Genomic DNA, 27,410 nt, shown 5'->3' on the forward strand with positions numbered 1-27,410 from the left:
ACATACGAGCAAATAATCTCAGAGCAGTATTATCTGTTGCTTTCTATTTTTTTCAATGGTACCATCTATCCCTAATTTATGAAATAGTCGAACCTGTTTTCATTGTACATTTTAGAGTTTGAGTTAGCCAGATTTTTTTTTTAATGTTTAATGCTGTTTTTTATTCCATGAATGAGTCAATTGACTAAATGCAGGCAGTTACTAAACTGGGCGGTTTGTTGCTATCAGCATGCCCTTGCACAGGAAGTGTTCAGTATAGATATGACCAACCAGTTTCCAGGCTTAAAAATAAAGTGGGGATTTCTGGACAGAATAGGTCTTTGTCACTCATTTGAACATGTCTGATGGGTGTTAAAGTTCAAAGCCAACCACTTTGCGTTCTCATTTCTTTCCAGGCCCTCGCTTCACCTGACATTTTCTATTATACAGATTGAAACTTATTTCATGGTGTTGGAGTTTTGTTGGTTTTTAAAAATGAAATGAGAGGATATTGGAATAGTTGTGAGAATCAGCTAGTGTCAGTATTCTCTCCTTGTGCCCTCTTTTATTTTTTGCTGCTTTAAAATCATTACCCGCCCCCACTTCGGTAGGTAATGGAAAAATAATTACCCCTCCCTATGAGACAGCTTAATTTGAAACTAGCAAGCATGTGCCTGGGTACACTGTATGACTTGTCTTCCTGGATCTAAGGCCCACTTGAAGTAGCATTTTTTTCTTAAAGTTACTTCCAATCAATCTAGTGACTCGTAGATTTCTTTTGTCAGGTAGCCTCTTAGCAACGCAGGAAGAATCACACTATTTTGACAAATACCAAAAGATTTTTTGGCATCTGGTTGCCTACAGCTATTGTTTCAGGACTTTAAAAGTAAGTTCATATTTTATTGTTTCTTGTTGTCTCCCTAAATAATGTAATTTCACCTTTCCTAAGTTAAAAAAAAATCTTGCTTTCTTATGCCTATTCTAAGCAGCATTTTTTATGTGTCTTACGATTTAAGGCTTGACACCACAGTTGTAGAAATGCTAAATTAGACACAGCATTTATTAGATGAGAGTGTCTTTAACAAGAACAGCAACACCAATAGCAAAAGTGTTTCTGTTTTTGAATCCTTAATCTGTGCACGTGTTAATGTCAGAGCTTGTTTGTTTTTCAAATAAGAAACTGTGCCAGGGAAAGATGACTTAAACTATAAAATGCACGCAAATATTTTTACTTTGAGTTAAGGTAAAGTCAGTAATGATTCTTTGGGACATTTTCTGGGGACTCATCGAGGCTTCATCTGCCAAATTTAGAAATAAATCATAAAGAATGAGGTTCTGGCTGTTGTCTTCAGGCAGGACGTGGCTGTGACCCTGAAGTGCATGCGCTTCTCATTGTCGTCACCTCTTTTTTTCATGACTATGGCAGGACAGAGTAGCCTCTGCTGTGCTTTGGATTAGAGCTTGATAAAAATCTGGCTTTTTGAAAATATAGGAATCCTGTTCCCCAAATATCTTATACCGGTTCTAATGGGATGCTTTCAGGAAAAAAAAGGAACTGTTTACATAAGCCACACTTTTATTGAGTAAAATGAGTCCCTGCTCTGAAATTTTAATTTCCTTTAGCTTTGTAGTGATCAAGGCCCTTGGACCTGAAAGTGCCTGGTAAGACTCTTCTAGTCTTTTTAATGATAAGCACATTGCAGGCAAAGAGAAAATGTGTGATAACCAAAGAAGTGTTGAGCATAGGTATATGGTCCAGAGTGTACCTTTTTTTTTCAAGACAGAGTCTTGCTTTATTGTCCAGGCCAGAGTGTAATGGCACACTCACGGATCATTGTAACCTCGAACTCCTGGGCTCAAGCGATCCTCCCACCTCAACCTCCCGAGTAGCTGGGACTATAGGAGTGTGCCACCATGCATGGCTGATTTTTGATTTTTGATTTTTTGTAGAGATGAGGTCTCGCTATGTTGTCCAGGCTGGTCTCAAACTCCTGGCCTCAAGCAATCCTCCTGCCGCACCTCCCAAAGTGCTGGGATTATAGGCGTGAGCAACTGCACCCGGCCCAGAGTGTAAAATATTTTGCAGAATTGAAATTTCCTGTGGTTTTCATGAGATTCACATTGATGCTTATCGTGCTTCTGACTTCATCGTCTGGTTTTTAGGTCTGGGAGGGTGTTGTACTCAGTAGGTAGTTGTACCATCCGTGGTGCCAGGAGGCAGCTAAAACCACGCTGGGTCTTCATAATGTGCTGTGCATATGGGGCGAAATTTAGGAAGGCCTGGTAGGACCTTTTTCTTGCTGGTTCCCTTTGAGCCTGTGTGGGTGATATTTAAGTCTCCTCATCTGTGTTTTGGATCACAGTATTCAGGCCCCAGCTCAGAGCAGACAGACCCATGGGAGGGCCTTGACCCAATCAGGTCTGTCTAGGTTGATGGAGGGCTCTAGTGGGATCACTTCTTACTCTGTTGAAAAGTGGTGGAAACTGAAGAGAATTGTCTTTCAAGTTTGGGTCAGGCATGCTTTATTATCAGAAAACTTCTGGCACTTCTTGTGGCAGCAATGGAAAAGGGAGAGTTCTAGGCAAGCCTTGCGTTTGAAATGTTTGAAATGCCTGCTTTTTTTTTTTTAATGGATTTTTGTTTATTTTTCCATAAAAGGAGCCCCCCATTTTAATTCATTGTAACTTACACATCTGTGGAGACCTTCCAGGGCTCTAGCCACTGGAAAGCAAATCAGCCCAGAGAAGCTTATTATTAGTTAAGTCTAATTTAAAATAAAAATCAGGCCAGTATGGTGGCACATGCCTGAAATCTGAGCATTTTGGGAGGCCAAGGTGGGAGGATGACTCAGGGCCAGGAGTTTGAGACCAGCCTGAGGAAGAGTGAGACCCCGTCTCTACAAAAAAAAAAAAATTTTTTTTAATTAGCTGGGTATGGTGGAGTGTGCCTGTAGTCCCAGCTACTTGGGAGACTAAGGCAGGAGGATTGCTTGAGCCCAAAAGTTGAAGGCTGCAGTGAGCTATGATTGCACCACTGCATTCTAGCCTGGGCGACAGAGCAAGACACTCTTTAAAAAAAAAATCAATTTTTAGGGGAAAGATTGGAGAAGAGAAAAGTGTTACTAGATTGGGGGACAGAGAAACTGCATAAATCCAGATATAAAATTCTTTGAGCTGAGTAAAGGAAGGCTTTAAAACCTATTTAATGCTTTTAACAACTAAAATCCCAGCTTTCCTTTGTTAAGTTTATACATACAAGATGAAAAATGGACTTTATCAGACTTTGACAATAAATTAAAAGCCTCAGCCCTGTTTATGTACACATGTGCCTTGAAGCTCTTTCAAATAATGGGTGATAAAGACAAGTTACTGGACAAATTGGTCTGAATTGTGCCTGGAAATCTTGCATCTAAGACCAGAATGGCCCAAATCGCTGGCCCTTCCTAGGCTTGGGCCTAGAGACAAAGTAATAACTCTTACTAAGACCTCTGCTAACCCAACACCAGTCTGCAGCCAGAGTTCCAGGCATCTTCTCAGCTACCTCTATAATGATTTTAAAAAATGTAAAAATGTCTCCGATTCTTTACTCTCCATCAGAATTCAGTGAGCCCTGAGTCAGCTCAAGAAAAGATGACCCAATGCCTGATCCATCAATAGTTTATTAGATGTCATTAAAACCTTGGAGACCTGGGAGGTTATGAAGGCTTATATTTGGAACCTAGAATCTTAACCCATGGATTCTATAGCTTCCTTTTTTTGCCTATATCTAGGATTGCTCTATTTTGTGATAATGTACATTTAATGGAAGAAAAATACTTTACCTCTTAGATGCTAGACACTTGCTATTCAAGAATAAATTCCCTTTTGATGTTAGCTAGTGTGTCAAAACGTTTGTTTAAACATGGTTTCTAAATTTTGGTGGTTAGTGTGATACATGGTTTTGTTTTATTCTGTTGGATATGGTGAAAAAATATTTTGATTTATTAACAAGGAAAATATGACAGTATTCATTTTGTGTATTGGCTACAGAATGTGCCCTGCATGGGAATGTGAGTGGAGACTCTGGCATTGGTATATTTGTATGTTTCAGGGAAATAAAGGTACAGAGAAGCACTTGTTCTTTGCCTATGTAAAGACTAACTGTACAGCTGACAGCTTAAAAATACTGTATGAGACCACATTTCATGTCTAACAGTAGCATCTGTTTCCTCCATTCCAAGATCAACAAAAAGCATTAAAGATGAATGCTGAAAATGCAAGAGAAAAAGCTCTTCCTTTTTGGCAAATCCATTAACTCCCTTAACTGTCCTTTTCAAAGCAGGGGAAGACTGGATGGCATAAATTGAAAAATTAACAAGATACAAGTTCAAGGGGAAACTGTCCAGTTAGGGTAGATTTAATTTTCAGATTTAAAACCTGCATCAAATCACATATTCAGAAGACTTGATTCATTTTTTTGCTAAGCATATACTTTTTATAATATACATGGTCTAACATCTTAGAGATAAATTCAATACTATTTTCCTAGAATATTTTGTGCCATTTGCAATGAGAATACTAGAAATCATATGAAGAAAAAACTTCAATAAAGTAGGTTGCCTTTCTCTATAAAAATGATGTTTTAATTGGAGGTTTTGTCACTTATCAAGAACTTAATGTAAAATAACTGCTAGATATGATCAATAACATTTCCTAAGAACAAAGATATGACCATAAACCTTCCTAGTCATTTAATTCAGTAAAATTATATTTCTAGGCCTGGCACGGTGGCTCATTCCTGTAATCCTAGCGCTCTGGGAAGCCGAGGTGGGTGGATCGTTCGAGGTCAGGAGTTTGAGACCAGCCTGAGCAAGAGCAAGACCCTGTCTCTACTAAAAATAGAAAGAAATTATCTGGACAACTAAAAATATACAGAAAAAATTGGCTGGGCATGGTGGCTCATGCCTGTAGTCCCAGCTACTCGGAAGGCTGAGGCAGTAGGATCGCTTAAGCCCAGGAGTTTGAGGTTGCTGTGAGCTAGGCTGACGCCACGGCACTGTAGCCTGGGCAACAGAGTGAGACTCTGTCTCAAAAAAAAATTATATTTCTAGCCTTGTAAAATGGGCATCAATACACCATGTATGCAGATTTTATAAGGGCTCTGATCTTTTAGAAAATTACGTTGACGACCATAAATTGTATGTTAATATGCTTTTAGAAGTTCTGTTAGTTAACACTGCTTTTATCTCTTTATGATCTTTGTTCTCTGTCCCTACCACGTTGACCCTGGCAGTGCGAATGGATTCTTCCTGGGGCTGCGTGACACCTGGTGCTCAGCCTCGTCATCCACCCCAGAAACAAAGCCTAGAAACTGACCGCAGCCCCCACTTCCCAGCATGCTAGCCACAGTGACTTCCCTTTCAAACAAAAGCTGCCATAAATAGGATAGCTTTTACTTAGCACGTCAAGAATGACTTCTGATAGTAATTGTATTTGATGCTCTATAGCTGTGGTCCACAAGCCCCTGGCCACTGGTGGCCTTTTAGGGACCAGGCGCACAGCGGGAGGTGAGCAGCAGTAGAGAGAGCAAAGCCTCAGCTGTATTTACAGCTGCTCCCCATCGCTTGCGTCACCGCCTGAGCTCCGCCTCCTGTCAGATCAGCGGTGGCATTAGATTCTGCATTATGGTGAGCTGTATAATTATTTCATTATGTATTATAATATAATAATAATAGTAGAAATAAAGTGCACAATAAATGTAATGCACTTGAATCGTCCCAAGACCATCCACCTCACACCACACACACACCGTCCATGGAAAAACTGTCTTTCCTGAAACCCGTCCCTGTGCCAAGAAGGTTGGGGACTGCTGCTCTATAACACCCCAAGATGTAAAAAGAGCAAAGAGATGCAAATGTTTATCTCTGTGCCCTTCACCAGTTAAGACATGTCTTACACCTAGTAAGACATGTTTTGGTTAATGCAGAAGCAGGTTTGGAATTTTTAAAAGTCACTTCCAAACTTTCCTCCCCAGGGATGTCAAGACAGGCATACAACAGGAAAGTAACTGGGTGTAAGTTAATGCCAGTGGCCTTCAGCAGAGAAGGACTGTGCAATGTGGAAGGTCCGTCGCTGGCCTTGAGAAGCTTTTAGTCGGGAGGAGCTACCAGACAAACACGTAAGTAAGTGCCACCTCTGCGTCAGAGAGGTTTAAGAAGGGCTATCTGTGGCTGGGGTGTGTAAATCAGAACTATTGAGGTGGAGGCACTGGCTGGAAGCTTTGGAAGGGTGGGCACGCGGTTATTTCCCAAAGTATGGTGCGAGTGCTATTGGCGGTACAGTAAATGATTTTTAGGAGGCCCCAGGCATAATGTTAAGTCATCATCAATCACGTCACAAGAAGATTAGTCCCTTTTCAATGTCCTTGGAGTCCTTCGCATCATTCGAGGAGAAAGCTTGTGTTTGGGGCTATGTGACCTTTGCCACCTTCCTCACACCAGCTTACCTACTTTTGTGCCATGCAGGTAGACATAGGGCTCGTGGTCTTTGGCAGGCGATAATATCTGGCTAGAAGCTAATATTGATGGTGCTTTTTTTTTTCTCATTGACTTAATTTTTATGATTTTTTAAAAATTTTAAAAATTATGATTATGATATATTTAGGGGAGTAGTGTCAGTTTCCTTTAGCATAGTGTATATGGTTTCCTTTTGTTTTTTGAGACAGGGTCTCACTTTGTTCCCCTGGGATAGAATGCAATGACGTGATCATAGCTCACTGCAGCCTCACACTCCTGGGCTCAAGCAGTCCTCCCGCCTCAGGCTCCCGAGTAGCTGGGACTACAGGTGCACATGACCGCACCCAGCTAATTTTTCTATTTTTTGTAGAGACAGTCTAGTTTTTGTAGAAACAGAGTCTCGCTCTTGCTCAGGCTGATCTCAAACTCCTGACCTCAAGCGATCCTCCGATATGGTTTCCTTTTTATGTGAATTTATTTTTTAATAAAAATGTATAAGTAACCATAGGAAAACAAAATACAGGTTGAGTATCCCTTGTCTGAAATGGCTGGGACCAGAAGTGTTTGAGATTTTGGATTTGGGAATATTTGTGTTGTACTTACTGGTTGAGCATCCCAAATCTGAAAATCTGAAACACTCCAGTGAGCATTTCCTATTAGCGTCATGTCAGTGCTCCAAAAGTTTTGGATTTTGGATTTTCAAGTTTGAGATGTTCTACCTGTACAGATAGTGGGTAGAAATCATGGCAGGCTGTGGTGGTGGTACTCAGAGGACAGGGGTTTAGGATGTTGCTCAGGGAGATACAACATGGCTTTACAGGTGAAGAGAGAGATTTCAGCAAAGATCCTGGAGTGGAAAATTTTGAGTGTAAAGAAGTTGGCAGAAACCCAGGGATCCTGTTGGCAAGACAGAGCTTCTAGCCTGGCTTGCTCGCCAGCCAAGGCACAGGGGGCTGTTGGCTGTTTGAATCACTGATGGGGCCTCACACCCAGGGCTCTCTGTAAAGTGATTCAGAATGGTTTGAACCCTGATGTTTCTGTCAGGGGTGGCTAACACATATCCCTATAGGGGCCAGGAAATTCCCCACGAGCTAGAATGGCCAAGGGGACGAATCAGAGACGGCCTGTGTTTCCCACCCCACTCCCTCAGTGTCACCAGAAGGTCACATTTTTTTTTTTTTTTCAGAGAAGCCAGAAATGGGAATTTTTATGTAAAAGCTCCCAATTTTTACAAGTTTTTTTTACTAATTACAAAAACAAAAATGAGAACATTATGGGGTCCCATTTAGGGGATGATGGAAATGTTTTGGAATTAGATAGTGGTGATGGTTGCACAATGTTGTGAATATAATAAAAACCACTGAACTGTAGACTTTTAAAATAGTTACAATGGTGAATTTTATGTTATATAAATTTTATCTCAAAAAAAAAAAAAAAGAAAAAAAAACACTATGGGGCCCTAACCAAAACATGTTACCAGCCAAAACTGTGCAAGCTTTGTTTTAAATAAAGAAATTGCTGTTTGCTACCTTTGATAATCCCAACATAAAGTACCTTTCCACAGGGGAGTGACTGGCTCAGAGTTGCTGGGAGTCACACTGCGACCCTGTGTTAACCTCTGGACCTCTGTTTTTTTTTTCCTGTGGCTTCTTCCATCTCTAAAAATAGGACTGTTGATAGAAATGGTGAAAGGTGGAATGGTGGCCCTACTTCTAGGGCAATGAATGAATGGGTGAAAAGACAAAGCTACAAAAGGGGGGGGGCTGCCCAAGTATTTTAGAGAAGAGATTTATTTTGTTATTTCAAAACTAGTGGTGAAATTGATTGGTTGTGTTGTGTTACTTGCCAAAGTTTATTTTACCCAGGTATCGACCATTAGGGAAGTAATCCATCTCCAGGACAGCTGGTTAGTATACATTTAGGGAAACATTTTTTCAGTTTTTACAAGAGAAAGGTGATAGTGGTCTTTTTAGTTATTTTCTTTAACTGAAAAATGAGTTTAATATGTCAAGTATGTGTCATCAGCATCAGGTTTATAATTATTTTAACAAAACTATTTTTCTTTTAATTTTGGAAATAGATTTGTTATTTTAAAATTTAAATATAATTTTAAGCTAGCCAATTTCAGTAAAGGCAAATGATAAAATTCAAGATTTTGCATTATATCATAACTTAATCTTCAACCTTTTTCTTCACGAACTATTAATAGCAAAGAAAGGTAGAGTTTGTGCCTTTTGAAATTTCCAATTCCTTCTGAATTAATCCTAAAGAATATACATTATGTTTATTTTTAAAAAGCAACATCTATACTAAAAACAGAATTATTATCTTTGCAGAGTGTGGGCTATTCAGTAATTTTTACCAGTTCCAAATGTTATCAACAAATGAGTTTTTGGATGCTTGTTTTTGGTTATCATATAGCACATTTCAAATAAACTTTTTCCAAAGAACTACTTCGGGATATTCATTTCTTATGTAAGAATATTTGAAATATGATACCTAATTAATAGTAACATAATTTAGTTATAGTCTGTTATTTTGGTTGTGTTTTATAAGAAACAGTACTCATTCCCTCTTCTCTGTCTTCCTGCTTCCCCAAAACAACCTGGGAGTTTTTTTAATCCGGCAGATTCATATTAAAGATTAATTGAGCATTTATTACAGCAAGGAATAAATACTAAATTGTAACCAATCACAAGGATTTACTTTCAGAGAGAATGGAAGCAAATATGATATAAAGCAGTTTGCAGTAAGAGGTAGAGACAGGCTAGAGTATTTCTGAGTGGGATGGTCAGTAAAGGCTTCCTGGAAGGGGGGATATTTGGGAAGGACCTTGGGAGATTTCACCAGCTCAACACCCGCCCCCACATTGATTCCTTCAGGCCTCTGCTCAGATGGCACCTTTTCGGAAGGGCCTTCCCCAACTGCCCTGGGTAAAGTAACATAGCCCCCCCACCCCATCCCACCCCTCACTTTTCTTCAAGCCTCTGTCACTACTTGACATTTTTATACCTGTTTGTTTGTGCCTTAGATCTCCTACTAGATTCTGTGCTTCCTGAGAGCAGGCACTGTACCGGGCACACAATAAGTGCTCAATAAAAATTTGTTGAATGAAAGAATGAGTTAATGAATGAATGACTGGGGGAAGCTTTTTCTGCCGTAAGGCTGTTCTCTGTTTAGAGCTCCAAACTGGTGTGGAGAATCCAAGTTCAGCTTTCTCATAGGATCTTTATAAATTTGGCAAATATACCACCTCTCTGTGACCCAGGGGACACATTCTATAGCAATGAGGGGGAGATTTTGGTACCCAAATGTAGCTTCCCGAAATCTGTGACTAAATAAAAGTGGTATGAAAACAAATCATGATCACTCTTAACCTTTCCACCCCTTCACCCTGCAAATCTTCCATAGAAACTCACTGGCTGACATAATTTGTGTTTAAATTATTTCTAAAATCCGTAGGACCCACATTCATCCTCTAGTTCCCGACATACGGGTACACTGCTAGGCAGAATTTTTAGTTCCTGACTACCAGTAGGAGTCCCTAGGTTGGCTCTGACAGGTGGTCGCATTTGTTTCTGTACAGCAGGGATCACCCATGCGAGTGCCTGCAGAGCCCAGGGAGTAAACACAAATGTGTGGCTGGCCAGGAGGGCTGGGGTAAACTGGAAAGCGTGGTCTCCTTCTAAAGGAGGCAGCCAAAATTTCACAATTTGGCTCAGAACCATTGTCGCCATGTGCAAATGTGGGCCCGTTTTGGTCAGATCTTCTGATTGTTCAAAGAAAACCAGAAACACAGATTTTGAGGTTAAATTTCCCAATTTTCTAACATGGACCAGTAATCAATTGCATCACGGCCCAAGGTGCCCCCACTCTCCCGTCAGATCAGACCCTCACAGGAGCTGGAACCCCACTGGGAGGGCCCGGGTTGCACACTCCCCAGGAGAATCCAGGCCTGATGAGCTGAGGTGGAGCAGAGGCCACGCACCCCGCCCCGGAAGAACCTTCTTCCTGGAAACCCATCGCTGGTGTCCTAAAGGCCAAACAATGGAGTATCCGAGTTACAGCCTCCGCCAGGTATCCTGATCTAAATAAAACAGAGGGGCGTGCATGAGGAAAGGAGAGAAAAAGAAAGGGGGAGAAACCACAGAGAATGTAAATGCCACCCTGGAAGTACTCGGTGATGAGCAACGCTGCTTCTGTAAACCTCTGGGTTTTTGCAGGGTTTTATCCTAGAATTTCAGAGTTTCAGGGTGTCTTGGTATTTGAAGTAAGATAGTTTACTGTCAGGCCCAGCAAACAGCCCCTTACCATTTGCTTACCTTTAACTGGATCTAGTTTCAGGACGTTGACATGGCTGTGAAATGCTTGACTAACTTAACATTTTAATACAGTTATTGGGGAACGATTGTGACAAGAACATTGGGAGGTTGTGCCAAGATGCATATTTGAGAGATGCCCAAGCGGAGGACAAGAAGTTACTGCTCTTAAAATATTCAAACAGATGGGTTTGGGATATTTGCATGGGAGATTCCAGAACATTTGCTGTCGGGATTGAGTTAACTAAATATGGTCACTTCACCAAACAAAAGTAGCTAGTTATTCTGTATGTTTTGGCAAAGGGCAGGGGAGAAAAGCAGTAGATACAAAAAGAAAATGCATTTCTCTTATATAGATTCCTCTCCTTTAAAACAAAAACATTTTACATCCCTTAGATAGGGTTATGTGTTTGTCCATGGAGTATAAGTAAATTCATCTGGTAAGCTCCAGATAGAAGAAATCGAATTGATCTCCTGACACATCTTCATGAAATATTGTAAAAGGTATTAATGGGTCTCATTGGGCAGATTAGAGCATGTGGTTTAGTTCCCCCTGTGCTAGCCGGAGGGCACGTGCGAAGCATTTTGAATAATAGAGAGATGAGTAGACATGGTACCTTACTTGACAAGGATCGTAAGCAATTACAGTAAGATAGGAATTTAACTCTCCCACAGGGCAGAAAATGTTAGAAGGAGAAATTTATTCTGATCATTGGATTTGGAAGAGGTGGCATTTAAACTGAGCCTCACACGATGAGCAGCACTTTTTCAGGCAGGGATGGAGGGAAAGGGTGAGGGCGGATATACGGCTTTTCTTTAGTTTCTGTTCTCTGATGTGCAAGACCTGTCCTCCTGGTTTTTGGTTCAAGAAGTTGCTTTATCTGGGGGAGCAAACAAGCTCTAAGAATTCTGCAGCTGGCTCAGCCACATTGTGGTATTTGGTAGAACATTCAGAAACAAAGAATATTATCTTAATTTCACTTTTCCTATTGAGCAGCTGTGTGCTATAGTAAGAAATAATGTGCCTCAGCTTTGCCACTAATGATGCATCCTTTGATAAGTCACTGGACTTCTGAGCCTTGGTTGTCCTATCTGGCTCCCTCAGGGTTAAGTAATAACAGGACCAAACCAGAAATGCATATGAAAGTGACATAGTGAAGATATTTTGCAAACTGTAGAGTGCTACCCAAATGGCGAGTGTAATTTTGTTGTCTGGTTGTCTTTGTTATGAGGCCAGGAACAGCCTGATGAGACCAGAAAGGGTGTGTTGACCACTGATGCCAGTTGTGGGGGTAGGTTCAGAACTAAACTTCACTCTAGTGTGCTGGAGTTTAAAATCTGTTACTGGTTTTCTAAGCACTGCATGAATATAAATATTCATCAGGAGTCAGGGCCTCTGGCAGGATGGAGGAACTTGCGAGTGGAAAAGTCTAGAAAATCATGGGGCCGTTTAGAGGATTTTCCTCTACATCCTGGTGGAAGATTGGATTCTATCAACAGTAGAAAGGTTTTATGTTTTCAAGAAAATACATAAGTAAATCCAGTTTAATGGAAAAGTATTTAAGAAAAACTAGCTTATCCTAATTCAACAAAATAAAATAAGGAAGTGTTCATTTAATTCAAAAAGAAAAAGAATAGTTCACTGAGGTCAGTTTTATATAAGCTATTGTGGGGTATTTTTATTTAATTTCAAACTCATATGTAGCCTAGTGGTAGAGTTAGGCCCTATTCAAATTTTGGTTTAAAGTATCATCTAGAAGAGGCTAACTTTTCTATTCTCTTGAACACTCTTTGAAATTTTAATGTAATAAGCTCCTCTGAAAACATTTTATCTGGATTCTGTGGGGGCCAAGGCCCTTGACCCCCTAGAGGTTTGCTGAAAATTACTGACACGAGGCAGATGGATCAATAGGAGAAAAGGCAGACAAATTATTTAACATGTAGACACAGGAGCCTTCATGAATGAAGACCCAGAGATACAGGGGAAATTGTCCATTTTTATGCTTAAGGTTCTACAAAGTATGGACAGCTATGTAGAAATAAAATTGGACAAAAAGGGAATGATGTAATGCTAACAGACTGAGTGGGGAAACCCAGCAAAGCCTGTCTGTCTAGATCATTCTTGGGCTCTCTGAGCAGCATCCTTCCTTCTGGGCATGGGCCAGGACCCTCTCTGGAACGGGGGTCTCCTGACCTACAGTCAGACTAGGTAGGTCAGATAATTTCTTTGTGGCCAGTTTTTATATAGAATAGTGTTAGATTTTATGGCTGGCTTTCTTGAGAAAAGGGGTTCTAGTTTTTATGACTCACCTTGGGGAAAAGGGATTCTAATTTCTACGATTAGCCTAGGGGGAGAATGGGACTGAGAGACGGGGGGACAGAAGGTCAGAGAAAAACTTCTGCTTCTGAGTTAGCGTCTGAGGCCTTCATTTTGAGGTACTGTTTTCTGAGCCCCAACAATTCCATGCACACAAGCTGGCGTCTATATTTTCACGAACAAATTCTGAGAGGGAATTAAATTTGTCCATAGTGTACTCACAGCTTGCCTTTATGGCCAAAGCAGGTCTGAAAATTTTAAGTACAGCATTCTAGGAGTACACCTCAGAGCGGGGGTCCTCCAACTTTACCGTATGTTAGAATCACGTAGGATGCCTCTTACAAATGCAGGCTCTTAGACTGTAACCCCGGAGATTCTGATTCAGTAGGTCTAGAGGTTTCTAAGAAGCCTCCAGGCACTTCTGATGGCCCGTGGCACTGGGAATTCTGCCCCTACCACCTGCTATATCTGTCCTGTCCCTGCTGAAACTCTCTTGAAAACTGAGTACCTTTGTAGCGTCCTGGGCCTTGACTACAAGGTACACATAGTTTATGTTTAAATTCTTTCTAAAAATCCATAGGACGCATACATCCTTGGGTTTCTGACACATAGGTACACTGATGAGCAGAATTTTTAATTCCTAATTAGCCAGTAGGAATTCTATAGGTCAGCTTTGGAATATAGTCTCATTTATTTCTGTAAGGCAGAATCTTCTTTTTCTTCAAGGCCAGCTTCCTTTTGTGAAAACTTCCTCAAATCTAAGCTGCCTCCATCCAGCAAAATTAATGTTCCCTCTTTGCTACCTCTGTATTTTTACACGTTCCTGTTAGAGAACTTACGGCGCATTCTGCCTAGCTGTGTGCTCATCTGCCTCCCCCCGCCCCACGTCAGTCTGAGAGCCTGGAGAGAAGGGATAGTGTTATTTATCTTTGAAACCGCAGTATCTGATACATTATAAACACTCAACAAAAGTTTTTGTTGAATGATTCACGTCTTTGGGTCAGTGTTGTTTCTTTTCCCCTCTCTTCTATTTCACAAGAAGAGATCCGTGGCATCCGGGTTCACAAGACCCGTGGCATGCCATACCAGCAGAACTTCACCAATGTCTACCTTAGTAATAAGCATAGAAATAATAATAATAATTGTTTACATAAATTGACCCAATAATTTTATATCTGGTGCCTGTTCTAAACACAATATTTGGATTATTTTCATTTAATCCTCGTGGTATCCTCATTTGCAGGTGAGGAAACTGAAGCATAGAGAGGTTAGGAAATTTGCCCCAGGGACAGGGCACTCGAGTGGCAGAGCCAGACCTCTGACCCAGGCAATCTGGCTCTAGAGCTGGATTTGCAGGAGATGGTTGTGAATCTATTCCAGAGGAATACCAAGAACCCTAGGCAATTTGGTAGCCAGTTGTTTTCACTGATCTTATCCTATACATTTGTTAATGGGTTCTCTATGAAGTTAGTTTGGAAAACTTGCGCAAGCAGCCTTAAAAAAATTTTAACTGCACTAATCCTCAAGGCCTTTAATATTATTAATGCATTTTGTGCATCTCTAAAGGGGATCTTACTCCATTTCCCAAACTTATTTAACTAGAGAGAATTATTTTGTCCCATAAGAGTTCTGTTAACTTCTTGAAGAACTAGGGGTTTTTTTGGTTTTGTTTTTAACATAGTTTGGAAGAAAAGCTAGCTAATGCTCTTGTGAGGTTCCCCCTGAATTTCTCAGGTCCTTAATATTTGGGTAGATCTTTACTTTGACCCTTCCTTATTTAGTCTTTTTTTTTTTTTTTTTGAGACGGAGTCTCACTCTGTTGCCTAGGCTAGAGTGCCGTGGAGTCAGCGTAGCTCACAGCAACCTCAAACTCCTGGGCTCAAGTGATCCTCCTGCCTCAGCCTCCTGAGTAGCTGGGACTACAGGCATGCACCACCATGCCCTGCTAATTTTTTCTGTATATATTTTTAGTTGTCCATATAATTTCTTTCTATTTTTTAGTAGAGATGGTGTCTCACTCTTGCCCAGGCTGGTCTCAAACTCCTGAGCTCAAACAATCCACCCACCTCGGCCTCCCAGAGTGCTAGGATTACAGGCGTGAGCCACCGTCTTAAGTAGGGTAATTACTCACATTTACCTGGGTCAGTCACAGATCTGTTGTCATGGTGTAATTAATAACAGCACCCTTTTTAAAGCTATGACATTTGAATGATAAACAATATGATCACCCTAATCGTAATACTTAACTTGTTCCCCTGTTCAATAAAGACCTGTCTTACACATTCACCACTTGACCTTCTCACCACTCATTGAAGGACTCGTGTTGCTATTGTGTGCGTGGGAACAAAGGTAATATCCCATGTTGCTCCAGCATTTCACCATTTTATGTCAGAGTTATATGTGGAATTAAGGACACATATACAGTTTACATTCTCTCATCATTCCAAAGTTGCATTTCTTAAGAATTAAGAAGCCTTTAAGACTTCTTTTGCACTGCTCAGTATCTATTCATATATTTGCTTATTTATGCAGGGGGGTAAAAACCCTGAACGCATGCCAAAACTCTAAGAACAGCTGTTGATTCTTGGAAGCAGGTGTTGGGGTCAGAACTGTGCAGTGGGTGGCAAAGCTGAGAAAGTGCTTTTTCACTTTATGAATTTATGTTCTGACTTTTGAACAATGTAAGTATATTATGTGGTTTTTTAGATATATTTAAAAAAATTTTTTTGAGAATGGGTCTTGCTGTGTTGCCCAGGCTGGAGTGTAGTGGTGTGATCACAGTTCACTGTAACCTCGAACTCCTGGGCTCAAGGGATCCTCCTGCCTCAGCCTTCCAAGTAGCTGGGACTACAGGCATGCGCCACCACACCCAGCTAATTTTTTTTTTTGGTAGAGACAAGGTCTCACTATGTTGCCCAGGCTGGTCTTGAACTCCTGGCCTCAAGCGATCCTTCTACCTCCACTTCCCAAATGCTGGGATTATAGGCATGAGCCCCACCACACCCAGCCTTCAAAATGTTTTAAAACTGCTCAAGTTCTCCCCTGGAAACACAGGCTATTTCAAGCCCATTGAGGTTAATCTACTTTGTGGTCTGTTTCCTCCCTGCAGGGAGACCTGGTCTCTCTTTCTTTTATCTCACTTCACTTAGCCAAATGTTATTAGGTCTTCCCATACTTTTAAAAGGAAACCTCTTTGCTAAACTCTTGCATTATAATGTAACTGTGCAGAGAATAGCAAGTTCAGGTTTATCTCTGCCACTTACTGACTGTATGTACTTCAGAGAGTAACTTAATTTCTCTGGGCCTCAGGTACCTCATCTGTAAAATGGGTATAATAATAACCTGCCTCTTAGGGTTGTTGTGACGCTTCAGTAAGATAATGCAAGTTCTGGGGATAATGTATGAATTCAAAAAATGGTGGCTGCTATTATTATGATGGCGATTTACTGTTGTTATCACCTTCATCATCATTATTGCGTAGGGCAACCAATGGATCTCATGGCGATAAACCTCTGGCTCTAACTTTGAGTAGCTACAAAATTCATTTCTATTCCTGTAACCTCCTAATATTTATGAGACTGACAGTCTTTGGGGCCCAGTTATACCACTTCATATAATGTCACCAAACTTTTTCCAGTGATGCTGTTAGACCTGGAAGTAACAGGCAGATCTTGTCAGAGCGTATGCCCCCAAAAAGGCAATCAAGGTATTACACGATTCCTGTGGCAAATGGACAGAAAAAGAGCAGAGATGGGGTTTAATATGAAGTTAGAGGAGTTGAAACTCAGGAAATGACCTTTGAAAAATGATCAAGAAACGAAGCCACAGGAATAAAGGACACAGAGTTGAACCCAAAATCATGATGAAGAGATTCCATAATTAAGGCAACAAAAGCAGCCAGAGATCACACAGGGAGAGGCTTCACAGTGTTCTCTTCAGGGCATCGTTTTTCTTGTCCACAAATCTGGCAACCAGGAGAGATAAGGAGAAATGACCTAGCACACTGCTGGGTGTTGTCAGGTTTGTAACTCATCAAGTCTTATTTGAACCACACCAGCTTGAACCCCTCTACCCGTAGCAGATGAGAAAACTCAGTTTCAAAGAAATTAAATCAGAATCTCTCTGAACCTATTCTGGTTCAGGGGCTGCCCATAAAAAAGAAAAAAAAAAAAAAGAAATTGCACCCAAGTTTACAACCCAGGACTCTTGACTTTGAGCCTTTTGTTTCCATCCGTGCTGTTCTGACGTGGCTTCCTGCCCTGCCTCTGAGTCTCTGGTTCTCTGGGAGCCTTTGGAAACTCCGCGTGAGAATGCTGTGACTTCTGGAGTGATCTTGTCAGCGCTGTGGCTTTGACTGTGGGTTTTCACTTTGGCTTTATTTTTGACCCATTTCCTTTGCATTTTGCTGCTGTTGCACAGCACTGCATGGTTGTTAATTTGTTTCTCCTCTTGTCTTTTTGTAGTAGGCTTTTATTCTGTTCTCTATAGGCCAGTTTTCTGTAGGCAAAATACCCTCTTATTACCTATCAGTCTTTGTAGTAATAAATCTATTGCTATGAAGACATTCATTCAACACCTTAAAAAAAGGGAATCCTTCTAAAGAAAGTTTTACTATGTTATATTTTTTTAAATGTCACATGGAAAAGGAACTGTAATTCCTTATTAACTAAATTATGTGAGGTCTCTGTTTTCATATAACTATCTGGTATTTTGCATTTCACAGTTCCATAATACTTCCAAGAAGGTGTTGATTAATTTTGACCAAATATGATTCCGTACTAAAGAGCATCAGAATGTATTTATGGTTAAATTTGTTGTATTCTTTAAACTTGTGGAGAAGGCTATTCTGTGGCAGGCATTGCATGAGACATATCCATGTGCTCCGTGTCTATTTATCTTAGGAAAACTCCATAAGGTGAGGATCATTATTCTCATCTCATAGAGGAGGAAACTGAGTCTCAGTAATATCCCTGAGCAGGATGGCAGTTCATGGAACCATTAGCTACGGCGTATTTGGACTTTTATAACTAGCCTCTAGTTTCCAGTACCCTGGGGCAGTAAGTTGCCGAAGGAAGAGACCACTGTGCACCGAAGGTTCATATTGCAACCTTTTTACTGTCAATGTTTTTGATGGAAAAAATTCCAGTATGTGTTTAAAGGGTATGTTTCTTTGAGAAGATAAACTCATGACTCCCGTACAAACATACATTGGACATATCAGATCAGAGATTGCACTGAACTCATTAATTAATGAGGGAACCAGTAAGCTCTTACAGTTGGCTCAAAGGAGAATCCGAAGTGCAACAAAGAGGCAAACAAGAAAATCAGGAATCAGTTGCAGCTTCACTGGACAAATGTTATTTGCGTCTCTGTGGACAAGAGCCATTTATAATAGTATCAGTTTTCTGTAGTTTACAAAGTTGGAAAATAGCTAAGTGAAGGATAATAAAAGGAATCTAGAAGACAATTCCTAGTACTCCCTTGAAAAGACAAGCAGTGGGGTTTTTTTTTCTTTCTTTTTTTTTTGCAGGGGCAGTGGTTTCAAAGTCACTGTTTTTTTCTGACATATCTTCTTGTGTTTTTGAGGCAGGGTCTTACTCTCTCAGCCCGGTTAGAGTGTGGTGGTGCCATAATCATAGCTCACTGCCACCTTGAACACCTGGGCTCAATCCTCTTGGATCAGCCTCCTGAGTAGCTAGGACTATAGGCACGTGCCACCATGCCTGGCTAAATTTTTTATTTTATTTTTGTAGAGATGGGGTCTCACTATGTTGCCCAGGCTGGTCTGGAACTCCTGGCCTCAATTGATCCTCCTGCCGTGGCCTCCCAAAGTGCTAGGATTACAGGTGTGATTACCTGTACATGGTTACAGGATTATGATGCCTGGGCTGACATATCTTCTTTACTGTGTTGCCTTTTAAGATGAGCGTGTATTTTTCTGGAGGTGGTGTAAGACACAGAGTGAATGACTTACCTTGTCACTGTGATGGTGCGTATTGCCGGTTCTTAACCGCATGATGGAAAATGCGTGTACACCAAAATGTACATTGAGTGTCAGGTTAAGGACCCCAGATGTATTGATTCTCCCAAGACTATGTTCTCCTCTGTGACAGCCTCCAGCTGTGTGGCACAAGGCCAATTTTTGGCTTATGGTGCCTGACACTTGTCTTCTCTCTCTGGATGATAAGATTGCCTGCAGCTTGCTACCACGGTCATTGCTTCCAACCCCTCCAGGGCTGGCCCCCCTTCCAGTTCACATCTCTGCTGCATCTGCTGGCTGTGGCCCTCCCTACACTACACTCACGTTTTCTTTCTTTCTTTCTCTTTCTTTCTTTCTTTCTTTTTCTTTCTTTCTTTCTTTCTTTCTTTCTTTCTTTCTTTCTTTCTTTCTTTCTTTCTCTTTTTCTCTCCCTTTCTCTCTCCTTCCTTCCTTCCTTCCTTCCTTCCTTCCTTCCTTCCTTCCTTCCTTCCTTCCTTCCTTCCTTCCTTCCTTTTTCCTTCATTTTTTCTCTATCCTGTTGAATTTTCTGTGTTGGGGTTTTGAGTTTGGAGGCTGATGTCACAGATACATCACTAGCCATTCAGAGTATTCCTTGCTTTTCTCGGGAGTGCCACCAAATCTCAATGTAGGGAGCTCAACCCTTAGCCTGCTGACTTCTTGTGACCGTGTTTGTGGTTGGTTCTGGCCACTTTCTTATCAGCAAAGCTGACTTTTTACTAAGTCTCTTTTACTAAATCTCATTAGATTTAGGGTTATTCAGATGCAAGAGAGCTAGGTTTTATATATTTGTTTAAAAAACTTTTACTAACAGACAGCAGCCAGACATGCTCTCCAAATTATTTTCTTTTCCATCTTTCCTAATATTGGACCCCACAAATCAAATTTTAACTAGTCAACAATTTGCAAGGGCATGTGTATCTGTTGTCGTCATCATTTGAGTTCCAAGTGTAAGAAATTTGAGAGCGAAAAAATTATGTATTATGTACTGGTGACATTGTAAAGAAAGTGACTTGAGTACTTCACTATATTAGAAAATTCTTAGTGGGAGTATTTATGTTATAGGACATTTTTGTTAATTTTCAGAAGACTAGTTTTTCATTAATTAATAGTATTAAAAGACTTTTCTTTTTTTTCCTTCTGAGCACATTTTTCTTGCACGCTTAGGTCAATTATATTTTTACCATCAATATTTATCTCTAACTTTATAATTGCTGATACTAAAAGCAGGATTCCCTAAATCCCAGTTTGCTTTATAACAAACATTGCTGAAATGGCCAACAGAAGAGATATAGAGACAGAGGGAGGGAGGTAAGATAAGTAGGTATAAAATAACATTTGCACCCTATTCCTAGAAAACAATTTTAAATAGTTTTAACATACTTGTAATTCTTTGTATACTTTTGATATACAGCATTAGTTTTCATTAGCGAATAATTTACATATCTGTTTCCAAAGACAAGTGAATTCATCCTAATAGGTAGAACGCTGAACCAGTACTTTCAGCACTTTCTCCTTAGGGACCACCTCCTGTGCACAGCTTAGCCACTTCCCAGGACGTGGCTTTGGTCCATCCCTCTGTCACATGTTTAAACATAGATGCAGCCAGAAGTAGAGGTAGGCCGGTGTTTAATCTTACACTGCAGTTCAAGTTAGAACAATTGCACCTTGCTTTTACTCTAAATATTTGTCTTATTGTCCTTGGGTGTTTTTCCATTGTGCACAACAAATCTTTCCTCTTTAAAAGAACTAATTGATGACAGTAATACAAACCACATTCTGGAGTGCACTTAAAGGAAAGAAAACCACATATTTAGTGAGGTGACACAAATACCTATTTCTCTAGCTTTTAAGACAAACAAACAAAAACACCCACATATGTATTTAAAACTCATTTTGCAGGCCATGTTTTCATAGAGAAGCATTTAAGTATAGTAACAAGATGGGGGAGACCGATTCCTACTTCTGTACCAGACACCCTTCTAGGCCCAGAAGATAACACAAAGAACGTGATATACAAAGTCTCCACTCTCAAAAGAGCTTAGATCCTAATAGGGAGAGGCAGACAATAGAAAGTTAGGCAAATAATGAGGAATAAAGAAGTGTGATAGTTAGCAAAGAACTTAATGGAGCATCAGTTTTTAATTACATTTTTTACAACTTTGGCTGCTATGTAAAAAGAGATAAAAAGGGGCTTGTACTAGGCTGGTGTCCATGGAGATGGAGGGAAATAGAATTTAGAGAACTGGGGGCGAAGGGGAATAGAAAGAACTTGGTAATGGCCTGGGGGGGGGGAGATGGTATGGTGCGTGACTCCCAGGTCTTTTGAGCCAAAGGTTGGAAGGGATGTCGTTAATTGAGATAGTACATGGAACCTAAACATTTGTACCCCCTTAGCATTTTGAAATTTTTAGAAAAGAGAGATAGTAAATATTGGAGGAGGAAAACTTGCAGGGAGAGGCAAGCAAGAATCAAGGATTCAGTTTTGGACATGGTATGTTTGAGATGCCTGTGAAATAGCCAAGGAAAAGAAAATTGTTGAATGCATTTGCAAAATGAGTCCGGAAGAGAGGTCAGGGCTGAGTTATAACTGTGGGCGTCACTGGCACTTGGGTGGTATCTGAAGCCATGGGAGTGGATGAGATCACACAGGGGTGAGGACAGACCGAAGGAGAAAAACTTGGGTCCAGGACTAGCTGTGAGATACACCAGGCCTTTAAAGGGTCTGGTAGAGGATGCAGAACTGACAAATGAGCCTGAGCAGGAATGGCTAGCAGCAGTTAATTTGCAAAGAAAAAAAATGTATTTCATGATCACAGACCACATGTCCCTGGCCGGCAGCTCTCAGCCACAACCCCTGGTTGGCTCCAAAAAAGCCTCCTCTTATGCTAGAAAATAAATCTCCTCATGCATGTCTTCCCAGTGGAGGGGGACAAAGAGCTTCACCCTCACTTAAAAAGATGGCTGCGCTGGAATAACCCAAAGAATGAAATGCAAGTGTGACACAGCTGTTGTGTTTCTAGAGAAGGGTTTGAAGTTCCTCTAGGACAGATACGGAAGCCTCAGAGATCAACTCTGACTTGGTTCAGATTTCGTTACCAGTAAATGGGGAATGATCTTGCTTACTTCACAGTAGATTTGCAGGAAGTTAAAGTGCTGAACCATAGCGTTTTTGATTTCTCTTTAAGTTTGAAATTAAATGGGACATTAGATTTAACAAGAAAAGTAGCTGGGAGGAGGTACAACTTGAAAAGTTCAGAAACACAGAGGAATGTTACAAACATCTCTCCCTCTGGGTTCAGTATTTCACCACATCGAGTATGTCCACCTGATAGACATTGGGAATAAATCCCAGGTGGAAGGTTTGTAGACTGGACCACATTCTAAAACATCAAAAACAGAAGAACCTTTCAACTCTATGTAAAATAAGTTGCTGAAATCCTAGTTATTTGCTTTATATCTGAAAATGGTTGGGTATCCCTTCCTATATAAATCAAGTTTATTAATTTGTTGGGATCCACATCAGGAGTTCTGAGATGAAAGTTGGTCCCTGGTCTTAATATGGTAATATTAACTATGTATATGCCGTTTATTTTAATATAAATTCTTTAGTGTGAATTAATCTTTATACTCTTTTGCAAGTCATTGAAGAATAGGAATTGAAACAGACTACTGCTTACAGGATAAAAGCATTAAAAAAAGCTTAGAAACCTTCTGCATAAAGTTAGCTGTTTCTCACACTTTTTCACTTTTCTTTTCAAAATATATTTCAGTTCTTCTTCTGCAGTTTCAGTTCATGTTTCAGAAGTTTAAATATCAACATTTGTGAGGGCACCATTTCTAGTCCAGTCAAGCCATTCTTTCAGTGGGTGTATGGCTCTGTATGTTTATGGTCGTTAGGGACCACTTTGCAGCTGCTTCTGCTACATACCATGAGCCACTTTGGCCCAAATTTCAAATCTAGTTTGGCTTCTCTTTGCCCCAATTTCAAATCTAACATGGGAGTTCCACACTGAGGGAGTTAGTCTTATATGTCCTCCCAGCCTGGATTTGGGAGCAGCTGCCTTTTTGCTTCTTGATGATTCTAACCAATTCAAACTAGAAATAATTTTGTATCATTGATGCCCCGACTCATTCCTATGGATCTGCATTTTTAAGCTTTTTTTTAATCTTTTATTACCAAGTGACTGCTTCCAACACCCAGGCCTAGGCACCCAGAGAGACTGCTGCCCCTGGGCCCAAAGGTGGAATAGACACCCAGGGAAATGCAGGTCTGAGGCCCGAAGGAGGAGAGGGAGGAAGCACAGTATAAAGGAGTAACTTTCAGATTACAGCATGCACAGAGTGGAGGAAATGGTGGTAGGAAAAAACTGAATTTGGTTTGGAGAATAAACATTCATGGAGCATTTTCACTGACCAGCTCTCGGCAAGGAGCATCACATGTACTGCCTCTTTAATATTTAATACATACAACTGTTATGTGCATCTTAAACATGTGTCTACTTAAAAGTTACTGTAATTCCAAATTCAAAAGTGAACTGTGTCAGCTTTCTCAAAGTTTTTCATGTAGCATATTTCATTAGTTCATGAAGTATGGTTATTTCTTCAAGGTGTATAAAAATTTAAAGGGAAGAGTGGCCATTCATCAGAAATAGCAAGTGACAATGAGTTTCCAGGAAGTATTTCTTGAATTCTAGGAGTTGAAATTCGAGGTGGTTAGGACAGCCAAACTGGTGGATGCAGGCCACTGTTGTGGGGAATTTGACTTCTTGCAACTGGATTATAAAACAGGGCTCTCCTTTTCATTTGCTTTCATGAATTTGCCATTTTACCCAGCACTGTGGCTTTGACATTTATCTCTCTTGAATTTAAATGGGCTTCTTTAAATGGCTCCTGGTTGCTGTTGCTCAGAGGACAGGTGTACAGTTGATTTTATATTTTCAATGTATATTTTTTAAAGTTAAACTAGGGAAATAGTGCATAAAAACTTACTGCCTCATGAAATATACTATTTTTATAATCATAAAAGTTACTTTTTAAAAAGTTACCACCTTTAACTTCCATAGGAGGTATACAGAGGAGAAGGTATAAAATATTTGAGTTGCCAAAGACCCGAAAGATTATTCACATCAACCTGCTAATTCCACAGATGAGAACCGTAATGTTCAGAAGTGTAGAAAAAGTTTTTTAATTCTTTTCGGAACAGAGACTAATGGCAGTAGATGGGAGGCAAACCACAATTAATGGGAAAATGAAAAAAAAAATGTTCTAATACCTGTTTTTTAACTTGCTTCTCTTGCTGATACTTACTGATCTTTTATTCTTTTTCCCCTCATTTTTTGTTCTCTTTTAGTGGCCACAGATGTCTTTAATTCGAAAAACCTGGCTGTTCAGGCACAAAAGAAGATCTTGGGTAAGATGGTGTCCAAATCCATCGCCACCACCCTGATAGACGACACGAGCAGTGAGGTGCTGGACGAGCTCTACAGGGTGACCAGGGAGTACACCCAGAACAAGAAGGAGGCAGAGAAGATCATCAAGAACCTCATCAAGACAGTCATCAAGCTGGCCATTCTTTACAGGAATAATCAGTTTAATCAAGACGAGCTAGCCCTGATGGAGAAATTTAAGAAGAAAGTTCATCAGCTTGCTATGACCGTGGTCAGTTTCCACCAGGTGGATTACACCTTTGACCGGAATGTGTTATCCAGGCTGCTGAACGAATGCAGAGAGATGCTCCACCAGATCATTCAGCGTCACCTCACCGCCAAGTCCCATGGACGGATTAATAATGTCTTTGATCATTTTTCAAATTGTGAATTTTTGGCTGCCTTGTATAATCCCTTTGGAAATTTTAAGCCCCATTTACAAAAACTTTGTGATGGTATCAACAAAATGTTGGATGAAGAGAACATATGAGCATGTGAATTAAGGTTGTGACTGATCACGATTCATTTGAAGATGGAGCACTTCTGACTTATGAAGGAAAACAAGAAGAATTTTCTAAAGATTACACATTATTTCAGCAAGACGTTGCCCAATTCAGTTGTCGGACATTATTGATAGTGCTTTTGTGAGGCTTGTTTTATTTGAAGAAAAGCATATTCCTAAAAATTCTGGTTAAAAGCTTCCTGATGGGTAACAGATCACGGGAAAGATGTATGGTTGGGTAATGCAAATGTATAGTCACACAAAGAAAAACTTGGATGGCTCCAGACCTCAAGACATTTTTTTAGGGCAAGTTGGTAGCACATTGGATATTTCTAACATGTACAAAGTTGTGTATTTTGATTCACTTTTATTCCTTCCTATGTATATGTTACCTCTTTTGAAAAGCCATGAGCTTTTTCTTGCTGTTATTACTCCTTTTTGAAACAATTCCATTTTCAAGTTTACCCTTGATTGTTTTGTTCAAGATTGTGTCATTGACATTCAAGAATTAAGTCTGAGGCAGTAAAATTTAACCCTCAGAAAAATAGAAAACTGCTTTATCTGAAATCAATACTGTGGAAATGAACTGTATTAGATATTATGAATAATGTCCATTATAAGAATATGCTTCTTGAATGGAATCCTGCTTTTAAGAACCAGTGGTGATACTTAAATTCCCAAAACTGTAATGGCTTTGAAATGCTTGCTTAAGGTTTAACTTTCATGTTATCTTTAAAATGTACTGATGAAATCATGGTTGTTTTTTTTTTTTTTACGTCCATTCACATGTAAGAGACAAAGAGAACATCTAGATTGGTCTTGATATTGGGATGATAACAAATAAGTAGCATTAAGAAAGATACAACAAGCCGGGCGCGGTGGCTCATGCCTGTAATCCTAGCTCTGGGAGGCTGAGGCTGGTGGATCGCTCGAGGTCAGGAGTTCGAGACCAGCCTGAGCAAGAGTGAGACCCCGTCTCTACTAAAAATAGAAAGAAATTATCTGGCCAACTAAAAATATATATACAAAAAAAAAATTAGCCAGGCATGGTGGCTCATGCCTGTAGTCCCAGCTACTTGGGAGGCTGAGGCAGTAGGATCGCTTAAGCCCAGGAGTCTGAGGTTGCTGTGAGCTAGGCTGATGCCACGGCACTCACTCTAGCCCGGGCAACAAAGTGAGACTCTGTCTCAAAAAAAAAAAAAAAGAAAGAAAGATACAACAGTCTTAATTTTAGAGATGAACCCATCAAAATAATTTGCGGGGATGAACAAAAGGGAAGATAGGACATTGTGAAAGAACATGTGCATAAAAATGAATGCATTTCAATGTTTAAGAAAGTTTGATAAATAAAGAGTGTCACTTTTTTATTTAATTGATAAGGTTTTTGTTATCTGTTATTTTGATGAGTAAACCAAAGAATATTTACATTCCAAACAGTTCGTGTGTTTTTTCTACATAATTTTCTATGTGTGAATGTTCAAGTAGGCATTTGCTTATTTTGTGAAAAAGAAATGAAAACGCTGGCCAACTATATCATCTAGGAAATATTAGGTCATTAAATACGAAATGTCCGATTTCAGATCAAAAATTTAGCTTATTATATCTCAAACAAGAAGCAGTACAATTAATCAAAGTGTGTGCCTGAACTATCAACACAGTTTTGCCATCTTAACGGCAGCTTGTTTATGCCAACAGTGAAGAAGCCTGGCATGTGAGTGGTGGTGAAATCACAAAAGGCATTTTCCACAGCTTGTTGAGAATTGAATATTTTTCCTTGAAAGAAGTGGTCCAAAGCCTGGAAGAAGTGGTAGTCAGTTGGTGCAAGGTCTGGTGAATATGGGGAATGCCAGAGAGTTTCCAAATTCTGGCTCCTTAATCACAAGCATCCTCATCATTTTGTCCAATTGGTTGCAGTAGATGTCTGCTGTAATTGACTGACCAGGTTTCGTAAACCTGTCGCGGGTAATACCAGCACTGGACCACCAAACAGACACAGCTACTTTTGATGAATATTGGGTTTTGGGCTGTGTTTTGGCACTTCATCTTTATGCAACCATTGTGCCGAACACTTGGGATTGTCAAAAAGAATCCAATTTTCATCACAGGTAACAATATGGTGTAGAAAGTGTTCACCTTTATGTCGTGACAGCAAAGAAAGGCAAGCTTCAAGATGGCTTCTCCCCTGATGCTCATTTAATTCATGCAGTACTCATCTATCCAGTTTCTTTGCCTTGCCCATTTGTTTCAAATGGTCCAATATTGTTGGAATAGTAATGTCAAACCTTGCTGCTAATTCCACGGGTAGGTTGAAATAGATTCGCTTCCACCACAGCTTTCGGCTCATCATTATCCACCTTGGTCTCAGCCCACGT

The 27,410-nt window shown here is 40.2% G+C and overlaps 1 protein-coding gene across 5 annotated transcripts in view; it reads left to right on the plus strand.

Moving 5' to 3' along the window:
* The window catches only part of TNFAIP8 (TNF alpha induced protein 8), a 119,072-nt gene extending 93,240 nt beyond the window's left edge, over positions 1–25,832 (plus strand). For 4 of the 5 annotated variants that reach the window (XM_045566150.1, XM_045566149.1, XM_045566152.1 and 1 more), the window contains exon 2: positions 24,461–25,832. In XM_045566150.1, coding sequence (XP_045422106.1) covers positions 24,461–25,026 — 566 coding nt within the window. In that variant the 3' untranslated portion in view covers positions 25,027–25,832. Of the gene's footprint in view, positions 1–551; positions 866–24,460 lie in introns of those variants that run through there. The other variant, XM_045566151.1, reaches the window with a different exon arrangement.
* The last annotated feature ends 1,578 nt before the right edge of the window (positions 25,833–27,410 follow it).

The sequence above is a fragment of the Lemur catta genome, chromosome 12 (genome assembly GCF_020740605.2).
Source record: "Lemur catta isolate mLemCat1 chromosome 12, mLemCat1.pri, whole genome shotgun sequence".
Taxonomy (NCBI): domain Eukaryota; kingdom Metazoa; phylum Chordata; class Mammalia; order Primates; family Lemuridae; genus Lemur; species Lemur catta.